This window comes from Copadichromis virginalis, linkage group LG7, assembly GCF_057382275.1.
Source record: "Copadichromis virginalis isolate Kocher_CV1m ecotype Utaka linkage group LG7, C_Virginalis_male_GT1.1, whole genome shotgun sequence".
Classification (NCBI taxonomy): Eukaryota; Metazoa; Chordata; class Actinopteri; order Cichliformes; family Cichlidae; genus Copadichromis; species Copadichromis virginalis.
The window spans coordinates 15,590,132-15,606,071 of record NC_140624.1 but is presented as its reverse complement, the minus strand read 5'-3'; the positions used below and the strand labels follow the sequence as shown (position 1 = coordinate 15,606,071).

Genomic DNA, 15,940 nt, shown 5'->3' with positions numbered 1-15,940 from the left:
TGCTCTGAAATTAGCAACAGAAGCTACAATGACCTCTTCCCCCCACCCCCGAAAAAGCAGCAAATCAAAAATCAATCAAAAAAAATGTAACATTGACTATTTACGAAACTTTCAATTTCGAAATTCATATTGCAATGAATAGAAAAAAACAAAACCCTTTCATAAAAAGGATATTCTGACACCCACACATGTACATCCGCACACTCGCAGACATTTGCTGAAAGCTCTCTGAAAGTTCTTTTGTAGATCCCAACAATGTGTCCCTTGTTCGAAGCTTATTTATTCCACTTCCATGTAATTTTGAGTAGGACAAGCTAGTGAAAATGCTGAGGAAAACAGGCACCAGAATGATGGGAAGCCCTATGCTGTCTGGAGGATGTGTCATTCTGGAAATATGTCCATTAGCTGCATTTAAATCATGCAAGCCTACAGATTTCAGCAGTCTTGCAGATGTTTGTTATTATGCAATGCATCACGTGTCTCTCTCTCTCGCTGTAGTTCCAGGCAGATTTTGACATGTTTATTCCTCTCCAACTGCTCTACTGTGGTTTCTCTCTGACGTGTCATCTGCTGGCAGGTGTTCAGAAATGTGCTGTATGTGCTTCTGAATTACACAGCCCAGATCACTGTGCAGCGAGGACCAAGGAACGGGGCACAAACATGAAAGAGGGAAGTGTTGTTTCTCCCATGTGGAAAGTGTTGCTGGTGGGGATGTGCGTGCTGCTGCTCCTGAGCACGGCAGGTTTAGTGTTTCTGCTGTTTCGGCAGAAAGAGTTGGCAGATGAGCTGTTTAGGCTGGAGTCCCAGATGCAGGAGCTGACAGAGAGCTGCAGGTTGCGGACGGGAATCCTGCCCATCGACCCCGGAGAGGCCCGAGAGTTCAGGAAGCTCCACCGCCGCAGGAGAAACCAGGAAGAAGATCCAATGCAAAGCGAAGATCAGAAGGATATGCTGATGCTCATGACATACTCTATGGTTCCTGTAAGACATCAGCATGCTTGGATGTTTCTGTAGGACTGTGAATACTAATGCTAAAAGTTGTTTACTCTATTATGACAAAAACTGAATTTTTTTATTTTTCCAGAGTTTGGTGTCTTTAATACGATCACGTGAGGCATCTCCTTGCAATCTAAGAAATCCAGGAGTCTGTTGTAACCATTAACAAATTTCTAGTCTTGAGTGCTTCCTGGAAAAGTACTTTGTGCTGTGAAGAGTGACTGCTCCTTCCTCGGCTCCACTTTCTTCCACTACAAAACTGGCATTTCTTCAAAGCCGTGCTACTGTATATTTTGTGAGGGAGCCGGGGGCAGTATCATTGTTTTTATTAACAATTAATCTTCACTTTCAGTTTGTTTCATCTAAAGCCTAAAGATTAAAAGAACAGCAGACATTTAAGAAGTGAGAAAATTTTAGGGAATTTTAGTTGTTGTTGTTGTTATACTCTAACTGCTTCAGCTCTGTTAACGAGAATGATTCTTTTGCTGGATTTTGGGAATAAACACTGAACATGGCAAAAGATTAAAATATAGACCTTTAGAAAACACCCTGTCCTTTCTGTGTTAACAGGGCCTAACTCAAATGGCCCTATATGTGGTTAACTTACACCTAAATCAAAACTTTCCTCATGCCTGTCTTTTTCTTTATTTCAGGTCAAAGCCTTCACAGACATGTGCAGGAGCTCCAAAGGAATTTGTTTAACAGGTGCACATCATAAAAACATGCATCTCCACTGTTTTCATTTGCGTATTTACTGCCCATAGTTGTTGTTGTTGCATGTCCTCCTCTTGTTGTGCTTGGTATGCAAAGAAGACGTGTTGAACTTTGTTGTCTTCTTTTCACAGCTCCACCTGATGCAGATTTAAACAGTGACTCCTCTAATGGCAGCGAGACCTTCATTAAAGCAACTCTGAAAACTGGTAAATTCAAGCTGTTTAAAGTTCAGTGCTGTTTTATGTTTCTGTAGTAAATGTTTTGGGGTGGTAAGAGCTTTATCTCTTAAACATCATTAATTATGAAAATATATAGTTTAGGCTTTTTATTTTTTTTATCTCATGAACAGTGAGATTTAACCAGGAGTGAGAAACCAATTTTTATATATTACTTGTATACAAATCTAATGTGTGCAGCAGAAATTGTAGTTACATCTTGTGTTTCTTCCTGAAGAATCACCAACAGCGTATCCTCTTCAGAAAGCCACCATAGATGCTTTGAATGTCTCTGAATCTGAGAAACATCTGAGCATGAAAGTGAAAACTGGTAAATCAACCAAGACTGCAAAAGTCTTGAGCTGGCTCAAGACTTTTGCACAGTGCTGTATGAAAACAGGATCATAACCAGGAACTGTTCTTTAGAAATAGGTGGAGAAACTACTTGCTTTGGGTATCACTACAGAAGGTGACACTAGTTTAAAAGAGAGACAACAACAAGTTTACAGCTTTCCTTTGTTGCAACTAAAAGCGTTCTACAGAACTTCATTAATATTTATGTGTAACACCCATCCCACGTTCTATTGAGAGGGGCCCTGGGTTCCTGTTGTTACTTTCCTATTGATACTCCCTTTTTAATCAGAATCAGAATCAGAATACTTTATTGATCCCTGGGGGAAATTATTTTTTGTTACAGTGCTCCATTTTAAACCAACATTAAGACAAGACAGACAATACGCTAACTAAGAATAGTACAATATATACATATATATATATACATACATACATAAGTCACTTATAAATAAATATTTGGAAAAGAAACATGTGTAGCTGTAGCAGCAAACAGTGTGTTAAGTGGATGCGTTGTACAGGGAGATGGCCACAGGCAGGAATGATTTCCTGTGTCGTGCTTATGGTATTAAATATGCAATAAAACTACACTATATGGAAATAAATCACACACAAGCAGGTCAATTATAAAGTTAACTCCACTTTAGTGAATGCTGAATTAACAACACAAAGGAAATAAGTAAAATCAATAAAGTTTGTTAAACAATGGTAAGGTATCTACCTCAACAGAAACAAAATAATCAAATAATATTGTGGGCCCTCACGCGCTCTCACCAAACACACACACACACACACACACACACACACACACACACACACACCTCAAGTGCTACAGTCTTTCTGCTAGCAAACCCCTCGTTGCAGGCCTGAGTCGTGGCTCGGGTGCGTTGGGACCTAAAACAATATGGTCGCTTCACTTGTTGCCAAGCAGTAAAAATAAAAGCACGTGCAAACAACAGTACTCACACTTCCAGGCAGTTCAAGGGGATAGCGGGGAAACTGGGTCACGGCTACCAGCAGGCCATGGCAGCAGCACTCACAGTCGTCCTTTCCACGTGCTCCCACGTGAACACATAACTTCAGCACACCAGCAGAAGGGGCCTCTCTGACACGCCAGCAAGACGTCCGTCTCCTCCTACTGAATCACACAACCCCGCTAAATGCCAGTTCACACGCGTTAACATTCAATCTTAGCATTAGCTTAATAAATAAAAACAGAGCAGAACAAGAGCTTAGCGAATATGCTAGGCTACGCTAGCGGCTAGTCGCGGTTAGCAGTTAGCCTGTTTTACACAATAACATTGGGTTCAAGTGTCAGACAAAATTCACATTTACCTCACAGTAGGGTACAACAGTTCTCGACTCCAGTTAACTATCCGTCAACCCGAAAATGCGTGTCGCCCTTCTATGAACTCTGCGTTCACTCGACACTGTTCAGCTCTCGTCTCTCTCGCTTCCTGCAGAGTGCACACGGCTCCCCACTTACTCCCACCCCTCTACCTGAGACTACTTCAGGGTTCACTGGAGCTGTAGTACATATCAATACCATATCAAAAATAATGACATAAACCTCAAAATACAAATAAAAAGGTTGTGCATTTAACTGACACACATCACATACTTTGCAGGCATTTGTATACATTCTTGAACACATTAAACATTTGCAATTAACTATCAATATTAATGAACAAATTTAAATAATGAGCTACTTATACAGCCAGGGCTACATATGCTAAACCTTTACTTACTCTCTGTAATTCCCAGGTGCTTGGGGAATACTCTCATTTGAGGGAGGATCTTGAACCTGCTGAAGTCCTGAGCCTGCTAGCCAAACTTTTGGACATGAAAAACAGCAGCAGTGAAACCAAGAGCTGGGTCCTCATGGCCATGACCAAACTCTGCAAAGGTGGTGCTGATGCTTCTGTAACTCAGGAGGTTTCTGAGACATACAGCAGCTCCTTGGATACAGTGCTGAGACAAAGGGCGCATGAGTTGCAGTACCTCAGCCAAGACCCTGAACTAAGAGCCAGGGTGTTGCCACGAGGTGCCAAACCAGAGACTCTGGAGGTAACGTGTTTAACTTGTTTGCAGTGAGCAGAGAACCCGGCCACATTAATAACATTTAAATATTAACTCTGTAGCTCTTTTCACAGTAAAAGCAGGTTAGTTGACGGTTGTGAAAACCTGCAAACACTTTATGGAAACACCCCTCAGGGTGCAAAATTGATTAGATTGATGACAGCCTTTACCGTAATCACATTATTCATTTTATGAGTAATCAAACCTGTAACATGTCTGGAGAAGTCTGAAGGGCGGAGCTCTCCAGAGAACTTCATTCAGTATCGGACTCACTTTCATTCATTTAGAGAGCAAGAAAACCAATCTCTCTTCTTTTGGCCAAGAATTTTATTTTAAACACATAAATGAGTAATTATATGTTTTTGTGTAGCTGAGCAAAGCACACAGAGCACTCAGGCGCAACGTCTTCAGTCCTGCGGCAATTTTGCGTGACTGTTTGATTGTTTTTAGGTGGATTCCTCGCTGTCATTTCTTGACAGATTTGTGTCAGAGGCGTTGGCTGCCGGCGCTGCTCCATACAAACCTCCCCACCAACGGCAGGAGGAATTAGATCAGTCAAAAGGTAAAATGTAGATAAATATCTTGGCAGCACATTCGGCATCTTGTTTGGATTTGTTCTGACTTTGTTGTCTATCTCAGCCTTGAGCCTGGAGCCCTATGGCCTTTCTCTGCCTATCAGCATGTCCTCCTGCAGCATCACTGACAGACAGTCTCCTACACTGTTGTCCATGAGCTCGGGTCTGTCAGGGGATAGCGCTGACCTCTCACACAAAGGAGGGTATGTGGACACCACATGCATGCATTTGTTGGTGTAATCAAGTTCCTAGTTTTAGTGTTGAATTCACACTTAAGACTTGCTGTTTGTGTTTCAGCTCTTCAGCTTTGAAGCTGGATGGCATAAAGAGGGTGTGGGGAAGGGAGGGCTATCTGGCCCAGAGAGAACCTGTAGAGGAAGCTGCACAGGTTGAGGTTCCCAGTCCCATTCAGTCTCCCGGCCGGCAGGGCGAAGGCGACAGTTTGCACAGCCAAACTCCAACTCAGACACCGACCCCAGAGCCTGAACAAGAGAAACAGCAGCTGGCTTCTTCGCTGTTTGTTGGCCTGGCTTCCCAAAGCTCTGTGTCTCTGGTGAGGTTATCAGTCCATATACCATATGTGCAAAGAGCAAGCATCAGCTTATGGTTCAGACTGTTCTGATTTTTATGTGGAGGATCACCGAAAACACTTTAGCCACAGGAGTTTTAGGGCATCAGGTCAGAGTTTAAACTGTCACCGGAGTCAGTTATGCTGTAAACAAGCTCATCACTTGTACATGTCATAATGTGCCTACTGACAGCACATTTAACATACAATTAAAATGAATTTTTTTTTTTTGGCCTCGACAACTCAGTCTGTGCTTATCACCCAACTCACCAGATTTGCCTGCCTTTAATTCATTCATTCTTTTGAAGGGTCATCATTTTGAAATGAGGAGGAGATAAAGCATGCATCACCCACAAGGGCAGTGGGGTAGAACAGGAGTTCCTCTGATTCAAAAATAGCAGCCACACTGAAAACATTGGAGTGTTGCCAAAGGAGATGATCTTTAAGGAGCATTTAAATCAGTGACGGTTTTTGATATTTATGGCCAGAGTTGTGGAACTTTATGATCGCACTTCATCCCTGAAGGTAGCCCTGAATAAAATATGTGTTAATCTATTTTTACATTTTTGGCAATTTCAACATAGAGGGCAACAAAGAGGACCGGATGAACACTCGTCTGTTTTTATTATCAAAATTAATGATGATGAACCAAACATTTCTTCCATTTTTGTGAGGCCCATTTAGCTACTCGGTGAGTCTAAGATGAGACAAAAGGTGTTGCTTTTTAGAACATATTCAATGATTGGCTGAACATTTTCTCGGGTGGTAGGATCTACTAATGCTATTAATTTAAGGATGTCAAACTCATTTTACATCATAGACCACATGCAGCGCACTTTGATCTTAAGTGGGCCAGATCTTTGAAATTACATGATAAATGCATAAAAAGTTCTAGTAGTTCTTTCATTTAAACTTTCATTTAAACTTGCATAGGTATGTCTTGAACACGTTTCAAAGTCCATTGGAGACCTTGCAGGGCCAATTCTCATTTAAAACCCCTGCTATAAGTGAAAGTGCTTAACGTGGAGCTATTTGTGCAGCTATTTGCATTGCTGATTCTGAACATTTTTCCTACATATATGTGTTTTTGCTTCTAACAGATGGGAAAATCTGAGCCGATGCCACAGCGATTCCGAAGAAAAGCCAAAGGTCAAGGTCTGGGCTCGTCCTTTATCGCAAACGAGCAAATATCCAGCTCCCTCATCTCTCCTCCCAGTGCTGTAGATAACCTGCTGTGTAACAACCTACTAGACTCCAACAACGCCTCAGAGCTGGCCGAACAGACATCTCAGCTCTCTCAGAGCCTCACTACTGCTAATGGCACCTGTCACGCAGAGGCAGAGTTAACTGAATCTGACACAAAGGGATGTAACCCTGCTCTCCGCAGGGATAACTGTGTGGTAGCTGCTGGTCCTGGTCCACATAACGACCCAGGCAGACTAACAGAAGTGTGTCTGGATTCTTATCTTCCTGCAGAGCTTTCTGGCCTTTCACACTCAGAAATCGCTCCCTTGTGTGCCAACCAAAGCCTGAATCTCTCAGCCTGTCATGTGCAAAAGGAAGATTCATTAATATTAGTTGTTTTTATTATGAACTCCTCCGAGTCTGCCATACAACAGATGCTGCTTCAGGTCGACTCTGAAGAACTTGAGGTAAATTATTCAGTAGAAAATTATCAATAGAGTCGTTTGGTGTCCATTAGTCTTTTATAATGAGGTTGCTTCGTTGTATTGTTTATTTTTAGGTATCCTGCCTATGTGATAGTCCAGCGGGGGAGGTGACAAGCTACAGTGTAGCAGTGGGCCAGTATTCTCTAACTGTGAAGAGGCCTGCGGTTCACGTCGAGGTGGTCGGGACGGTATCTTACCAGCTGCCTGCTGGGACGTCTCAGTCATTGCAGTTTTCATATAAAGTCCCTTTAACCAGCTTCATCAGGTGAGATATGTAGTGCTCGTATTTGAAGTGCAGCATTTAAGTGACATAAAATTAATCCAAGTTTCCTGCAGGCCTTTTGTGGTGTCCACAGAGGAATATGGGACGATGTGGCTTTCCTTCTCTCACGACACAAAGCAGAATCTGACGTTGATAAATGACAACCAAGAACCTCTCACAGCCACTCTGAATGCTCTGAAGAAGAAGCTCCAGCTTCATGTTGTGGAAGTTATAGGTGAATGAACATTTGTTTCCTGCTCGTATTCAAGCTGTTCAAACTGAGAGTATCATTTTATGCTTAATGCATATAAAAGCAGCATTCACATCAACATGTGTGTGTTAGAATATTCACCAACTCATCTGTGGTAACTACTGTTTATTTATTCTTAACATTAGGAATAACTGTTTTAAAAAACTACATTAATTAAAAAGATGAGATAATGCAGCTTGACTATACGTCAAATATGCCTCTAATGAGGTGTACTTAGGAGTTTATGAAGAAAACTTACAACTTTAACTTTCGCTTGTATGCAGCATGAACATCATTAAATAACACGGCGGTACCAATAAACAGCATTACAAAGGGGAAGAAGAAGAAGATTTTAAAATTGCATATAGAAAAGGAGACATAGATATTAATGTGTCCTATACTTTTTGCTGAGTAACCTTCATTGTTTTCTGCTCAGGCATGGAAGGAATCGTAGCTTGCCGTCTCCTTCAGGATCTGCCGTGTCTGATGCATTGCCGGGTGAATGCCGGCTGGCTGGCTGTCTGGCTGCGGTCGCCGGTGCCCGACCTGCCCGACTGCCTGATCTACCACTGCCAGAGAGCTTTACAGAGCCTCTGAGACTCAGAGCTGCAGCACCACTCACCACCACTGAAACCACTGAGGAACTAAACCCACTAGACCCTCACTGAAGAGGAAGGTACACAGAGCTGAAGTGCTGAACAGAAAAGGAGAAACCTGCTGTTGTGGCTTTTGATCTTTATTTTGCGGTCTTTATGAATTTCACTCAAAGTTATTTAGTAAGATTTGGTTTTATTTATTTGGCAGAACTATAACTCATTGAAAGACATGGCAGGTTAAAAGCTCAGGGTCAAATGATGGTGTTTAATCATCTGTGGGTGTTTCATTATTGCCTTTTAGTCGTGAAAGAGCTCCATAATCACTAAACAATTGAAGCCTTCTTCCTGGTTAAATTCTGATGGTATGCTTTGTATAACAGAAAATTCTCAAAGTGTAAAATAATGAAGTTCTCAGTTGTTTCTTTTTCCTGTACACCAGAGAGAAGATATATATTTTTTGTGATCTGAAATACATTTTCTAGGCTACAACAATCATAACAGTGGAGCGAGTAAGTCCACAGTCACTTGTCCCTCTTCCACTTTCACATTTACAACAGATGCATTGAAGAAAAGATAGTGTAGCAACTTCAGTGTATGAATAACCACAGACAAATCAGAAGGATTACATGACGGCCACGGCAGAGAAACTGAAGGATCATGTCATCACTAAGCCACTTTCTATTAGTTCGTTAGCCAAGCATGGTTGCTAAATATGCAGCACTAACCAAAAATGGCCCCTTGAGGCTGATTGATTGCTTCTCTCTCCAAAAGACCAGCACGGTGGCTGATAAAATGCAAACGTTGCGGTTTCAAAATTAGCAGCACCACTATATACATTCTACACCTTTAACATATTAGCCCTATTGAGCTGTGATGGCTAATGCCCAGTAAATGTAAAGCATGCTAGCTTTAATATTTAAAGACGCTTAATGGAGATTATTTCTACTTGATCTAATCATGATCTAGCGATAAATCTCATGGTAAAACCAGCCCAACCACCTTTTCCTGCTTACAACTGAACCTCGGATTTACAGAATTGCTACACTTTTAATTTTTTTTTGACTTTCACCATAATAACAGCAGGCTGAAATGCAAATAAAACTGAAGAAAGATGCTCTCTTGTTCACTTTTTACAGACTTGTCTCATGAGATGCTAAACAGAAGTGCAGTGTTTGATTATTTTCCAAGAATCAGCAGCTTGTCCTCTGATTTTGATTTAGTCTCTTGAATGGATGAGCGCACAGTATATTTGCACTAGTTCATTTTATTTGCAGCTCTTTTGCTCCTTTATTGAAAAAGCACAGGACGATACTGACAACGACTCCACGTGGAGGTTAATAAGAAATTGAAGCATTTGATCGGTCATGTTTGGCATATTCATGAAATTTAAAGTGTTGTAAATATTTGTAAAATATCCAGTTGGCCTGCTCGCGGCTGACGTGAACTTCCCCTTTTTTCTTTCTGACACGTACAGTGAGCGGTCTGTCTTGGACGGTATGGACTGATTATTTAAGCACTCATGTTTCTCATTAGGTGGATGTTAAGGGTTGTTATATTTTTGTATGACTGCAGTATTAAAAGAACATATTTATGCGTTTATATTCTTACAAAATGTTTACATGCATTTCACTGAAAGAAAGGGAACCATTGTTCTTCATGTGCTGTTTGACTGGTCTGTGCCAGATTACACCTGTATGTTTCTTTGACATGTTTTGGCTTGTTTTAAGTAATTCAGCCTGAAGGGAAAGTTTGCTTTCTGCGTTTCTTCTATGCCTGTGTGCTGGTTTGAAGCACAGTGTGATGCTAACAGTGTCTCTAATACTCAGTTTTAACCCTACGCCTTATGTTTTAATGCCAGTACGGCACGTTTGATTTGTGCCTGTGGTACAGAGGAAAAAAAACATCCTTGTTTCTTGGAGTGCCTGTCATTACATTCAGTTAACTTATGAATAAATTCAACATGTGAAAATGACCCTTTGACTTTGACTCATTGGTTATTTAATAAATTGAGGCTCTCATGGAGTTTATGCTTATTAACACATGTATTGGGTGTGAAACAGGAAGTAATAATACGAAAATTTATATGAACTACTGATTCTGCACAATAATGAAAATGAATATTTAAAATGAGCTTTTTTATGTGAAGTTGTTTGCATGGTGAAGCTGAAGTATATACAGCATTATAGCATATTTCTACACTGATTATATAACATAGAAATACCCACAAAGGCAAAGTAAATGCAGATTTTATTTACGGTAAATCATTCATGAAAAGGGTTATTGTTCTTAGCCATAATGTACTTTTTCTATAGCTTTATTTTTAGTTATATAAACTAAAAAACCTTTTTTTAAAATCAGGCATAATGTTGGGTAATTACAAAACCACAGAGTAAAAAGTCTCAAGTTAATTTGACCAAATTTGTCAACACAGCCAAAAATGAGACTACACTGAGTACCCGGAGAGATCATGCCCAAGCCAGGTGGTGGAGTTGAACTCAGGACCAATCACTGTGCCACCATTGCAACAGTTTACTGTAGTTTGAGAAATTTTGAGAAAGCTTCATAGCGTGAGATTCTGTAGCTGAGCAGCTCCTGTAGTAATGTAATGTTTGGGTGACCCACTTACAAAACAACAGATGCTAAATGAGATGAGAAGAAACTGATATCAAACTGAAAACATAATACAAATAAAACTAATGTAAATACAGAACCATTGCTCCTCTGCATGTGATTTTTTTCTTCAGTTATTTCAATCATTGTAAATGCATCTTTATTAAATGTATGAGCTGTGTACACTGTCAAAACATTAATCAGAAATCTATACTTAACAAGTGTACTTTGTTAAAGATTAGTAAAGTTTAATTTGGAGTACATGTGCTGTTAATACAAATTTACTGTGAGTATTTCCTAGTACAGGACTTCATTAAGGCCTTTAAACCCATTTCAAGATGTTTTCATCTGAAGTGTAAAAAGCGCCGTTATGTTTCGCAGCTTGATATTGTGGGGTTATGTCATTCGTGGGATGAAGCGCATGGCCAGGATGTGCTCGTCTTTCACTGGCTGCTGTGACAGGTTGTTGGTCTGCTTGATGCTGTTGAACGTGCAGCCTTGACGAGGACACACAGTGTACCGAGACAGGAGAGTGACCAGGATGGCCTTCATCATCACCATGGCGATGTGTTTGCCCACACAGGAACGAGGCCCGCAGCCAAAGGGCTGGAAGTAACGATTGGGTACCTGCCAAAGAGAGAAAGCAAAGACTCAAATGTGTATGTGTGTGTGTGCATGTTTTTTTTTTTAGTTTAAACCATTAAACATTTATTGCTGAACTACACTCTGCTCACTTACCGTTTTTTCAAAGTTCGTGAGGTTGAACTCTTTAGGCTTGGGGAAGAATTCGGTTTTGTGCATGAGGCCAATGTTGAGAATGATGTTGGTGCCTTTCTTGATTTTTGTACCTGCGATGTCGTTGTCCTCCAGAGCTTTCCTCATTGTGAAATCGACCACAGGATGAAACCTCAAAGACTCGTTGATGAAGCTCTCCATCACTTTCAGACTTTGGTAATCGATATTTTCCACGTCTTTTTCATCTGAAAATGAAAGATGTGTCAGAATACTTCTACTCACCAGAGTGAAACTGTGAATATGGAATATTGGAAACACTGTAAAGCTGCACTAACTCAAGACGGTGTTCATCTCCTCCACTAGCTGCAGCTCTAAGTCCGGGCTCTGTTTCAGCAGCATCAGCATGAAGTAGAGGCTGATGGAAAGTGTGTCGGGGGCTGCGATTACCATCTCTAGCACACACTGCCTGACATTATCTGCTGATAGCTCTCCGTAGTTCTGTTAAACACAACAGACGGGAATAAGAAAAGACAATTGGGGGGACGACAAAAATCCCTCCAAAGAGACCGACCTGGGCAAAGATGAGCTCTGTTGCAAAGTCGAGCTCGTTGTCCAGTTTCTCGGCTTCATGAATCATCTTTTTCTTAACTTCAAGCAGGCTCTCTATCGCATCTTGCAGCTCCTGTCTGTTGGCACAAAAAGCAACACAAACATTAGGTTGAAGAAATCGCAAACCACAATACTGACTTACTGTGAGATGAGGTGTCTTACGCTGCTCTCTTATGCTTGTTGTACAGCCATCCAACCTTGAAGAATATATCTGGTTTTATTAGAACTGTCTGCCAGGTCTCAAAGTAGTTGTGAATTTTCATCAAGAATTCTTTCTCTGAATTATTAAAAAGAACAACAACAACAACAACAAAAAATCAATAGATGCAGCGCCAGAGCTCATGCGTCACAATTTCTTGCAGATAGTATGCGGTTTTAGGAATCTATGTGCAGTAAACACGCAATTGACCATTTAACGGCACTCCTAGGAACAGCCTGTTGGAGATGTCCAAAATGATGGCTCTCAGGAGACTGAGAGTATCCACATGTCCAGAGGGGTCAGTCATATCCTGTAAGTTGTCCAGGTGTTTGGCTGTGGAGCTCACACCGATTCCTACGGTCCTCTGCAGGCCGGGTCCAGTCAGAGCTGCACAGTAACATTCAGTAGCTCCACAGTTCAAGAAAGCAATAGTCTAACCACAGTATGTGCTGTCAGTGTGTGGTAATCGCTCACCTTTAGAAAAATATGTTCTCACTTTTTTCCAAAGCAGGACATCACTGTTGAAAATGATACCATTTCCGTACATGCCGATGCACTCGAGTCCTTTTTTGGTCCCAAATCTGGAGGTGTAGTGGGCACTCCTCAAAACGTGGTACACTTCAGAGGACCTGCAGAAGAAACCAGGCTTTACCTTTATCTGAAAATTTACTGTAAAACAAGTTCGGTTTACTCTAAAAAACAAAAACAAAAAAAACAACCCACTTGCCTGCTCAAAATCAGGGTCTCCTCTCCGTTTATCCACACCCGCACAATGCTCCCATATTTGTTGTTGTAGTAGTTACACGCTGTTCCAATCCCAGACCAGATGAACCTGCTGTAGGAGAGAATGGGACCGAGTCCTGCTAAGAAGGAAGGGCCTGACAGAGAGAAATAGGTTATGATAGTAGACTCCCACTTCTACTGCAAATTAGCAAGAACCTTGTCTGTTGAGTTTAATTTGAGAAAGATAGTGTATTTTTTTGGGATAGCTGCCAGGCTCTGATCTTAGTATATAGGAGAGTGGCAAGTAAGGACGGCACTCTTTGTTCTGTGTGTAACTGTTATTTGACTTCTGCATGAACCATTTTCATCAGTATACAGGAATTTGCACCTGGAGCTGCAAAACAGAGACTGTTTGTGATAGTTTTAATAGACAAGGAACACGCTCTGTGATGGTTGAGTAAACCTTGTTTTGTCATTGATGCAGACCTTCTGTGTATATGAGGGTTTCCCTTTCTTTGTCATTAGATGCTTGCTGACTTTACTCTGTATCTGATTCCTTCGCAGTGGATGGCTAAATGATATAAAAAGACACTTTGGAGCCTTTAATTAATATGGTATATAAATACTTATAGTATATAGTATATATAACTCTATGTGTATGTATATATATATATATATATATATATATATATATATATATATATATATATATATATATATATTATAGTTATTTAGGATGAATAATAGGATTTGATAAATAAGGTAAAGATTTTTTAATTGCAATTTGAAGTGTATTTAGAGTGTAATTACTGTAATTACCGTACTAACTATAAGTATTTATAGTTAGTACATTTATATATTTATAGTTACATATTTATAGTTAGTATTTATAGCTGCTGTATCATCCATGTGCTCTCTGGCAAACTTCAGACGGGCCTGGACATGCACTGGCTTCAGCAGCGGAACACGTCTGGCACTGCGGGATGTGATTCCCTGCCGTTGTAGTGTGTTACTGATGGTGACCTTTGTTACTTTGGTCCCAGCTCTCTGCAGGTCATTCACCAGGTCCCCCCGTGTGGTTCTGGGATCTTTGCTCACCGTTCTCATGATCATTTTGACCCCACGGGATGAGATCTTGCGTGGAGCCCCAGATCGAGGGAGATTATCAGTGGTCTTGTATGTCAGGTGCCATTCATACAGGTAACGAGTGGGGGACAGAAAAGCTTCTTACAGAAGACGTTACAGGTCTGTGAGAGCCAGAGATTTTCCTTGTTTGAGGTGACCAAATACTTATTTTCCACCCTAATTTACGAATAAATTCTTTACAAATCCTACCATGTGAATTCATGGATTTTTTTTTCACATTCTGTCTCTCACAGTTGAAGTGTACCTCTGGTGCAAATTACTGACCTCTGTCATCAGTTTAAGTGGGGGAACTTGCACAATCGGTGGCTGACTAAATACTTTTTTGCCCCACTGTATATATATATATATATATATATAGTATACACACACACTCATATTGATATAATGTTGATATAATGGAATAATATGTTCCTTATAGAGAGATATTTAGGATGAATAATAGGATTTGATAAATAAGGTAAAGATTTTTTAATTGTAATTTGAAGTGTATTTAGAGTGTAATTACTGTAATTACTGTACTAACTATAAGTATTTATATACCATATTAATTAAAGGCTCCCTGCTGTGGCTACAATGTAGCTTGCCATTGCCAGTGTGTGAATGGGTGAATGACTGAATGTAGTGTAAAGCGCTTTGGGGTCCTTAGGGACTGAGTAAAGCGCTATACAAATACAGGCCATTTACCATTTATTTATATATATATATATATATATATATATATATATATATATATATATATATATATATATATATACATATATATATTAGTGCCTACCTGGTATGTGTGACTGTTTTCTTTGTCTCCAGGTGGTGAAAAGCAGCAGCAACAGCAGCAGAAGTAGCAGGACAGCAGTGACTTCTGACGCTCTATCAGCCACCATGGGGCCAGCGATGAGCTCCTCTACCGGCAGCATCCTCTGCATTTCTCTAGCCAGGTACACCCAATGGAGCACTGTGTTTGCAGTCTGCAGCAGACTAAACAGAAGATGATCAACCTGTGGGTTTCCTCCTCTCTTATCTCCTGTGGAGCCTGTCCTTCAGTCTAGGACGTAACATAGCACTGAGCCACATTCAAATCAAAATACACCCACATCAACCTTTATCATTAACTGTTTGTATTACTGAAGTAGTTAGCATCAAATATACAGTAATTACAGACATCATTATGATTTTTTTTCATGATGATCTCTGTTATCTTACAATTATAGGGTCATTAGCCCTTATCTTACTTATTGTCTTTGATATTTTCTAAACTATTTATACCTTTATAGTTATTTTACAATTACAGTATTTTGTCATGTATCTTAAGTTTTTCATCACTGTGCTGCAGAAAATTGAACAACATGAATTTGCTGCTGTCAGACTGCATCAGAAGGACACTGATGAGCAGCGAAATGTGAGCTCATTATAAATAAATAGACTAAATAAGCAAGATGCCAGACGCAGAAACTGATTTAATATTAAAGTCTAATATCAAACACAGTGTCTCAATTCAAGGTCCAAATACAATATATATATATATATATATATATATATATATATATATATATATATAAATCCAGTGTTTCAAGTGTTTATAAATCCTTTGGCTGAGCTTTCACTTTAACAGTTGCCTGGAGACGTGGTCACTTGAGGGTTACAA

General features: G+C 40.2%; 2 protein-coding genes and 1 long non-coding RNA gene across 7 annotated transcripts; 1 reads left to right on the top strand and 2 right to left on the bottom strand.

Moving 5' to 3' along the window:
• Window positions 1-1,788: 1,788 nt before the first annotated feature.
• Window positions 1,789-10,135, top strand: LOC146704740 (AP-4 complex subunit epsilon-1-like). Of its 2 annotated transcripts, none has more exons than XM_085462064.1 (9): window positions 1,789-1,916; window positions 4,041-4,343; window positions 4,806-4,917; window positions 4,995-5,133; window positions 5,228-5,483; window positions 6,599-7,150; window positions 7,243-7,433; window positions 7,505-7,665; window positions 8,117-10,135. In XM_085462064.1, the coding sequence occupies exons 2-9, from the start codon at window positions 4,119-4,121 to the stop codon at window positions 8,275-8,277; spliced, it is 1,797 nt and encodes a 598-aa protein (XP_085318190.1). In that variant the 5' UTR covers window positions 1,789-1,916; window positions 4,041-4,118; the 3' UTR covers window positions 8,278-10,135. The 2 variants fall into 2 exon arrangements, with proteins under 2 accessions (XP_085318190.1, XP_085318189.1); XM_085462063.1 differs by lacking the exon at window positions 1,789-1,916 and adding an exon at window positions 2,198-2,256.
• LOC146704741 (uncharacterized) lies at window positions 2,171-4,061 on the bottom strand. Of its 3 annotated transcripts, none has more exons than XR_014921209.1 (3): window positions 3,612-4,006; window positions 3,098-3,414; window positions 2,171-2,234 (listed from the first exon to the last, which is right to left on the bottom strand). It is a non-coding gene; the product is annotated as an uncharacterized LOC146704741 (long non-coding RNA). The 3 variants fall into 3 exon arrangements; XR_014921210.1 differs by having other exon boundaries at window positions 2,173-2,234; window positions 3,243-3,414; window positions 3,612-3,999; XR_014921208.1 differs by lacking the exon at window positions 2,171-2,234 and having other exon boundaries at window positions 2,626-3,414; window positions 3,612-4,061.
• A 371-nt stretch (window positions 10,136-10,506) lies between the features above and the next one.
• LOC146704739 (aromatase-like) lies at window positions 10,507-15,330 on the bottom strand. 2 transcript variants are annotated; one of them, XM_085462068.1, is made up of 9 exons: window positions 15,074-15,330; window positions 13,157-13,307; window positions 12,904-13,058; window positions 12,640-12,816; window positions 12,393-12,507; window positions 12,193-12,307; window positions 11,957-12,119; window positions 11,625-11,866; window positions 10,507-11,513 (listed from the first exon to the last, which is right to left on the bottom strand). In XM_085462068.1, the coding sequence occupies exons 1-9, from the start codon at window positions 15,219-15,221 to the stop codon at window positions 11,283-11,285; spliced, it is 1,497 nt and encodes a 498-aa protein (XP_085318194.1). In that variant the 5' UTR covers window positions 15,222-15,330; the 3' UTR covers window positions 10,507-11,282. The 2 variants fall into 2 exon arrangements, with proteins under 2 accessions (XP_085318194.1, XP_085318195.1); XM_085462069.1 differs by lacking the exon at window positions 12,640-12,816.
• Window positions 15,331-15,940: the final 610 nt, after the last annotated feature.

Excerpts from the sequence above, each read along its gene's own strand:
- LOC146704740 (XM_085462064.1), top strand. The coding sequence starts at position 4,119 with ATGAAAAACAGCAGCAGTGAAACCAAGAGCTGGGTCCTCATGGCCATG. Across the intron at positions 4,918-4,994 it reads GGAATTAGATCAGTCAAAAG|CCTTGAGCCTGGAGCCCTAT; the intron begins GTAAAATGTAGA and ends TGTCTATCTCAG. Across the intron at positions 5,134-5,227 it reads GACCTCTCACACAAAGGAGG|CTCTTCAGCTTTGAAGCTGG; the intron begins GTATGTGGACAC and ends TTTGTGTTTCAG.
- LOC146704739 (XM_085462068.1), bottom strand. The coding sequence starts at position 15,221 with ATGCAGAGGATGCTGCCGGTAGAGGAGCTCATCGCTGGCCCCATGGTG. Across the intron at positions 13,308-15,073 it reads AAAACAGTCACACATACCAG|GCCCTTCCTTCTTAGCAGGA; the intron begins GTAGGCACTAAT and ends TCTCTCTGTCAG. Across the intron at positions 11,867-11,956 it reads GGAGATGAACACCGTCTTGA|ATGAAAAAGACGTGGAAAAT; the intron begins GTTAGTGCAGCT and ends TTTCATTTTCAG.